Raw genomic sequence first — 7,500 nt, 5'->3', positions numbered from 1 at the left:
CCTTTTATGTAATCGATGTTTACATTGCTCTAATAATAACAAATATGGAATACATATATTTACGGTGATGAAGTTCAAATACACGTCACTACAGAATGTTATTGTGTTATGCACTTTACACGCTATTCAAACTTATTCGAGATAGTTGAAGTCGAGCTGGTTCTTTGTGCATTCAGCTGCAGAGGAACATGTAGTTCGGGACAGTATGTGACACGCGCGCGCACCCCACACACGTACTGTAAGATGAAGCCTTCATGTAATATTACCCCTCGACAAATACCCCTCCTAAATATTTCCCATGTTTCAACCTCTCATTTTCACTCAGTAGAAAAATGTTTGCATCTCAAATGACTTGTTGCATGATACATTCCTACAGAAAGGTCGAAATAGCAGTGCTTCAGAACACGTTCACTTTTCCATCACGATTTGATTGCATGAAGGTATGTCAATGAGATTGAGCTGAATACGTTTTGAATGAAGATATGTTTTACAGGGATTGTGTGCGATGACAAGAACTCACAAGTGCAATATTCTGCCTCAACACTTGGGGGAGTTCTCTTCAAACTAGTTTTCATTCTTTTATTTCTTTTCTAAAAATCAGAAATCCATCATATTTGCTTCATTATACCCAGATAGCCTAAGATTTTTTATAAGTGTGACAGTTAAGAACTCAAATATTGTCTTCATTATATTTAAATTACACTATACCTCCTCAAATGCGATTTGCATAATGCAGCAACAACTTTTGCTTCAAGCATTTGTTCACTCAAACTTTCTCAACACACTTTCTCCATTAAAATGTTTATTCAAATGTTTGCATCAGAAAATGTCATAGGAAAATGTTCAAAGCTGTCTTTAAAACTCAAAGAGAACCAGTATTATTCACAGTGTATAAAACAGAGAGAACAGGTTGAACAACAAAACAACAACGACAAAACAACACCCTTCCTCAACATTCTCTTTTACTGTCTTAATAATAATAATAATAATAATAATAATCACACTTTAATTTAAAATGCAGATAAATTAAATGCATGGTCCAGTTCAGTGCTTCCTGACAGTTTGAATTAAGTATCCACCACATGTATCCATCACACACCACATCAACCTGTTATTGTTTTGTTTTGAAATTGAATCATTTACATACAGGACTGAAAAAACTGGCAGATAACAGCATATCAATGACATAAAAGGCACATTCATTGTCAATAAAATCAGTATCAGTAAGTCTTTGGCAAATCTTTGGAGCAGAATTCTACGTGTCTTTATAAAACGGGCACAACAGGTGCAGTATGATGTTTTTTAAAAATCCAGTTATATCCAAAACAATTTTGAAATATACATTCAAATGTGTTCAAACAAATTCAACCAACCTGAGGATTTATTTTCACATAATCAGACAATATCTTAAGGCATTTTTCTTTCCCATTTCTCTGACGCTCAAATAGAATATTCTTAGTGTTAGCCCTACCGAGAGAGTAGTTAACACATATCTTTAGATAGAAATGTTCTTTTCAGAAGAATAGGTGACCTGAACAGGTGATTCTCAGCAGGCTGATTCTGCAGAGGCGTCTCAATTCACCAGGTCTCATGAACCGCTAGGCTCTGTCGCTGCGACCATGTCAACAGTGAATGACCCGTCATTCTACTTGCATACTGCCACGAAAAACCCCATTTTCCACCGAGAGTGATCAAGATCATCCAACTCAAAGTCTTTGGTGATCCGCTTACATTGTTGCATAACCTCAATCAAACGAGATATGACTGCTTTCAGCCAAACCCAGAACAAGAGGAGACTTAGACGACAACACGCTTTCCTACATGAGTATGTACAACACGTTCAGCAACGATCCGGTCAAGTGTCCGTCCAGGCAAATCTCCAAACCATTCCCACTGACAGCATTGCAGAAGACTGAGGGGTCAGAGGTTAACCTGTCGCTGGGGAGTCGGTGAGTGTGCCCAGTAGACTTTCCTCTGCCAGCTGAGAGAGATACCTCTGTGGAGAGAGAGAGAGAGAGAGACAAGAAGAAGAAGAAGAAGAAGAAAGTCAGTTCTGTAGTGGAACATGATCAGACTGACTTGAGAACACACCACAAACAAGACAAGTCTAGAACCCAGAGGTCCCTTTATAACAGAGGCATCCATGAAACGCGTTCTCTTCTCTCCAGGAAGTCATATCTCTGACCTGTGACCCCTAACTGTCCAAGAGAGGACCTGTGTCCACCCCTAACTGTCCAAGAGAGGACCTGTGTCCACCCCTAAATGTCCAAGAGAGGACCTGTGTCCACCCCTAAATGTCCAAGAGAGGACCTGTGTCCACCCCTAAATGTCCAAGGCGTTTAGTACATTCTCTCTCTCTCACACACACACACACACACACACATACTGTACACACAAACACACACACGCACACACACACTCTCACTCTCTCTCTCACACTCACACATCCACACACACACACACACACTCTCACTCTCTCTCTTTCTCACTTACACACACACACACACACACACACACACTCTCACTCTCTCTCTTTCTCACTTACACACACACCCTCACATCTCTCAGTCTCTGAGCTTTGACGGACAGCGCAACTGTTTTTGAGGCTTGGCATGTGTTCCATCAACCATCAGGGTATATCTCTCTCCTGTCTGCCTAACACCGTGTCCTAACTGCTTGCTACGCGAGCAACAGAACACGACATCGCATGCTTGCTGTCCTAACTGAAACCTTAAAATTTCCTGTTCTGTTACGTCATTTGTCTATATTCCCAACTGAAGACAGTTAAAGAACGAACGCCTGTCAACGCGAGCGACAGGAGGAAAATAGGAACAGGGCGAGCGTCAAAAGGGCAGTTAAAACGTTGCACCGCTTCGTGCTGCGTCGCTCGCGTCCAGTTAGGACATAACAATAGAAAACAAAGCAATGGAACGCATTTTGTAGCTGACACTCTCTCACGTCGCGTGTAGTTAGGACACGCATCGCTTCGGAGGGAGTGTGTGTGTGTGTGTGTGTGTGTGCGTTTTTGTGTGTTTTTGTGTGTTCACACACAGAACTGGTAGGGATTTTTTTGACTTAAGGGTGCAAGCGATAAATCAATGCCATAATGGCGGCGATAAGGACATCATCATCATCATCATCATCACCATCACCACCATCATCATCATCATCATCATCATCATCCTCATCCTCATCCTCATCCTCATCCTCATCATCTTCATCATCACCATCATTATCATCATCATCATCTTCATCATCACCATCATCATCATCATCACCATCATCATCATCCTCATCCTCCTCCTCCTCCTCCTCCTCCTCCTCCTCTGCGCACCTGTAGGTTCCTGTAGTGGACGGTGCTACGGCAGTGGGCGGTCTTGGCCGTTTCTTCGCTGGTGTAGAACAGCTCACACAGCTGGCAGTAGAACCCGGTCCGGGCCACGACGAACTCCACCCCTAGAACCACACACGACCAATCAGAGAACAGACCGTCAACGTTCCAGCCAATGACGGGCGAGAGTTCGCTCTGCTGTCCGTTCACCGCAATCATCGATTTACAGTCAAGAGTCGGACACTGCTCCGTGCACACACACACACACACACACACACACACACACACACACACACACACACACACACACACACACACAGAGGCCAGGCTGTTTTATCTAGCGCGCTGTTTATTGTGGCCGTGGTCGAATCACGACTCACACAAGGCGACGGTCATCAAACCCCGGAGGGGCGTCGCCTCGCTGTGTCATTCTAGACTAACTTTAACGCCGTATAAATACACTCCTCCCAGGGGGGCGTTGCGCAACCCCTCCTCACAAATAGGCCGGAGCAACGGCGAGTCAGCCGATTCCAAACCGACCTTTTCACTCCAGAAAAGGCGCGTGAGCGTCGGTGTGTTCGGGACGTGAGGTCATGGGTCAATTTTTCATTCTCTGATTCTGTCTACACTCTATTCTTCTCTCCTTCATTTATATACTATATGTGCATTAATATACTTCATTTATATACTATATGTGCATTAATATACTTCATTTATATACTATATGCACTTTTATATACTACATTTATATACTATTTGTACTATATTGGTGTTTATCTAATAAAAGCCTTGTTTGTCCATCAGCATGAATCAGTTTTATTCATATCCTTTGCAAAGGGGGGTGGTTTAGAATTTAGGTGTTAAATGTGACACACACACTCACTCACTCACACACACACACACACACACACACACACACACACACACACACACACACACACACACACACACACACACACACACACACGTGGGTAGGTGTGAGCTTGCTCACGGCAGGAATCTCCTGAGTCTCTGAGAAAAATGTCACCACAACATCCAGCCCATCTGCTCACCCAGTGGGATGCTGCGGTCGGCGATGACCTTGTCTGGTTCCCGTGACGAGTAGGGGGCCTCGATGTCTGTGAGGGTGGGGCTGGGCGCCAGAGACGCCGCCTGGACACCTGGGAAGAGTGACAACACCATCATTAGCATAATTAACGTTAATTAATTAACGAATGTCATTCGTTAGCGATGGTGAAATACATGTTGTCTCTCTCGGGCGAAAACCACTTAATCAAGTTTAGTTTTTTTTATGAATTGAAAGTTGGGACTGTCCTTTACAACCTCTGAACACCTCCCAACCTTGGGAACAATTACATGTATTCTAACAGCTCAGAATGTGGAAATTTATGTTCAAAAACAGAAATTTGAATGTTCTTTTTGAACATTCTAAAAACTCAATTTTGCAGATAAGTGGTTTTCACCCGACAGCGACGATATAAGTAAGAAAAGTATTTAATACAGGAATTATTATATTATTTATTTATTTATTTTTTAATCGTCATTTAGGCTTGGAAAATACATTGAGGATGACCAAGCACTCATTTGCGATGTCACCCGAGTAAAAAATAAATAAAATACAATACAATAGATCACAAAAACAATAAATAAAGTACAATAACCACAACAATAATCAGTGCGGTTCTATTGTATTGGTGAGCCTGGTTTCATACCTGGTCTGGTAGCTGAGGCACCGAGCTGCATCTCTGTCTCTGTGACCGGCGCTTTCCCCTCCTCTCCCTTCACTATGTCCAGGACCTTACCGCCCTGACACGCTCCCACGTGATTGGTCAGGGGCTCCGGGGTCGCCGGCGGTAACGTCTTCGGTGCGCCGACCTCCGTCCCCGAACACGTCTCCTCCAGCGCGGCCTTGAACTCCTGCGAGGGAAAGTCCGTGATGTCCGAACCGGGCCGTTCCGCCGGCGCCGCGTCTTTTGGGCTCGCGTCCGTCGACGCCTCCGCTCTCTTCTCCTCCTTCGGAGGGGGCGGGTCCGCCTCCCGCCCGCCCTCCTCCTGGCCCCGCCCCTCGCCCGGGGCCTCCTCCATCTCGGAGGCGGGGCTAGGGGCGGGGGAGGGGCATGCGGGGGCGGCGGCCTGGGCCTCCTCCTGGGCGGGGTCCTTGACGGGGGAGGAGGAGGAGGCGGCGGCGTCCTCCATCAGTCCCGGGAGGTCGGGCTCGATGATGGAGTCGTCCTCCCCGCCCACCTCGTCCACGGTCACCAGCTCCTCCATGTTGCGGGGGTACCAGCACTCGCCCTCCGTGTCCTCCCCACTCTCCCACCCCTCCGCCTGCGCAGAGGAACGAGGGATGAGGGGAAGAAATGTCCCCCACCTTCCTAAAATCGCCCCTGATTTGCATGCGGACACACTTTTGATAAGGAAACGAAGGGTCCCTTTCTAATGCTTGACACAGCATTCGTACTGGAAGAGGGTTAGCAGGCTAGCTACAAGCTAGCTAGCTACCATCCTGACAAGCTATTGGTTGTATAGATGAACACAGAAAACGTCATGGGAACGCCGACGCTACTACTCACCTCGCTATCTTTGTGCTGGTCGCATTCTGCGGCCTCTGGGTGTTTGGGCGTGGTCGGCGGCGGGGGCGACACCGACTTCTCTTTAGACTGGCGATCGTCACGTGCTTCTCCCTGTGTCAAATGAACCATGGTTGATATGAGTCCCTGGGCTGGTTTTAGGAATGTACTGTATGTTCTTAGTCTGAGTTGTGTTGTGCTAACTTGTGACGACACGACAGACAATAAAGTTTTCTGAATCAGAATCTGAAATGCAGCATCTTTGATCGTGGAAGTGCAGTTTTAAAAAGTAATACAAAAATAACAACGTTTTGAGGTGAAAAGACTTGTTATACGAGGTGACTCAGAGTCCGTGCAGACAGGAACACTCACGTTCTTCTCCGTCTGGTTCTCTCGCTCCTCCCTCTCCGCCCGTCTCCTCGGCGCCGCCGTCGTCTTGTTGCTCCGCCCCCTCGCCGGCGAGCCCTGCCTCCTGTCCTCCGACGCCCTGGCGGGAGACGGCCCGTCCATCGCCTCCGACTCCGAGTGCCGGTGGGTCCTACTGCCCCTCCTCTTCGACGCGACCTCGTGACCCCGCTGGTACGGCGGCCTGGGGGGCTTCTCCGACTTGTACATCTGCTCCTTCATGTAGAAGTCGTCTTCCTGGTTGCGGTAGGAGGGGAACATCCCCTGGGGGCTTCCTCTCGGGTACCAGTCCCTCCCTCCCCTCCCCCCGTCCCCACCTCCTCCCCCACCTCCTCCTCCTCGCTCCTCGGCCGACCGCGGGCTCCCGCGGTCCGAGGGCTTCAGGTACGGCTTCCGCCGCTCCATCTGCGTCCGCCCGTTGGGCCGGTCGCCGTCACCGTTGGCGCCCCCACCCCCGCCATTCCTCCACGGCGGTTCGTCGCGCTCCCGTTCCCTCTCCCGCTCGCGGCCGTCCTCGGCCCGGCGGAGGTGGGCGGACCAGTCCCAGGAGCCCCGGCAAGGGGGGGGAGGGCCCAGGCCGTTGCTGGGCCGGCCCTGGGGTGGCAGCGGCGCCCCCTGGGGGCTCTGGGCGGAGCTGCAGGAGGTGAAACTGGGGCTGTGGGAGCGGGGGCTCAGAGAGCGGCTGATTGGACTGCGGGAGCGCGCTCGCTCTGGGAGGTACCTGAGAGGGGGGGGGGGGGGGGGCAGGGGGGGGGCAGGGAGGGGGCAGAGACGCGCCGTGAGACCGGTTTCGTTTTTTTCGGCGACGAGGCAGAAAACAGCGCATGTGGGAGCCTGACGGCTTTCTGTCAGCGAACCGTAACCTTTCAAATGATCGCTATTCTTCATTCAGACAGATTTTTATTCCTTGGCTTTCAACCTAGCATGAGACTTTGCTCCTGTTTTAACTGCCCTACTGTCTTTTATTGTTTTTATTGTTTTATTGTTTTGTCACTGTTTGTATTTATGTATTTATGATTACTCATGTACAGCACTTTGTTACAGCCGTGGTTGTTATTAAAGCGCTCTATAAATAAAGTTGAGTTGAGTTGAGTCGTGAAGGTTTTCAGTCAGAGAGCCGTAACGTCTCAAATGATGGGTATTCTTCATTCTCCCTGATATAAATAAGGAAGCCGACGCACCGATGTGCGGTAA

General features: G+C 48.5%; 1 protein-coding gene across 1 annotated transcript in view; it reads right to left on the bottom strand.

The window, feature by feature from the left end:
• Positions 1–1,927: 1,927 nt before the first annotated feature.
• Positions 1,928–7,500, bottom strand: part of rbm20 (RNA binding motif protein 20) — a gene marked incomplete at its 3' end in the record, with an annotated part of 24,149 nt that continues 18,576 nt past the window's right edge. Inside the window, exons 9-14 of the mRNA XM_084441473.1 lie at positions 6,274–7,027; positions 5,905–6,015; positions 5,044–5,659; positions 4,384–4,491; positions 3,335–3,456; positions 1,928–1,996 (exon numbers count right to left, since the gene is read on the bottom strand). Coding sequence (XP_084297599.1) covers positions 1,928–1,996; positions 3,335–3,456; positions 4,384–4,491; positions 5,044–5,659; positions 5,905–6,015; positions 6,274–7,027 — 1,780 coding nt within the window. The remainder of the gene's footprint in view (positions 1,997–3,334; positions 3,457–4,383; positions 4,492–5,043; positions 5,660–5,904; positions 6,016–6,273; positions 7,028–7,500) is intronic.

This window comes from Borostomias antarcticus, assembly GCF_949987555.1.
Source record: "Borostomias antarcticus genome assembly, chromosome: 7".
NCBI classification, from domain to species: Eukaryota; Metazoa; Chordata; class Actinopteri; order Stomiiformes; family Stomiidae; genus Borostomias; species Borostomias antarcticus.
The sequence above is the reverse complement of the archived record's forward strand: the minus strand, read 5'-3'. Positions and strand labels throughout refer to the sequence as shown.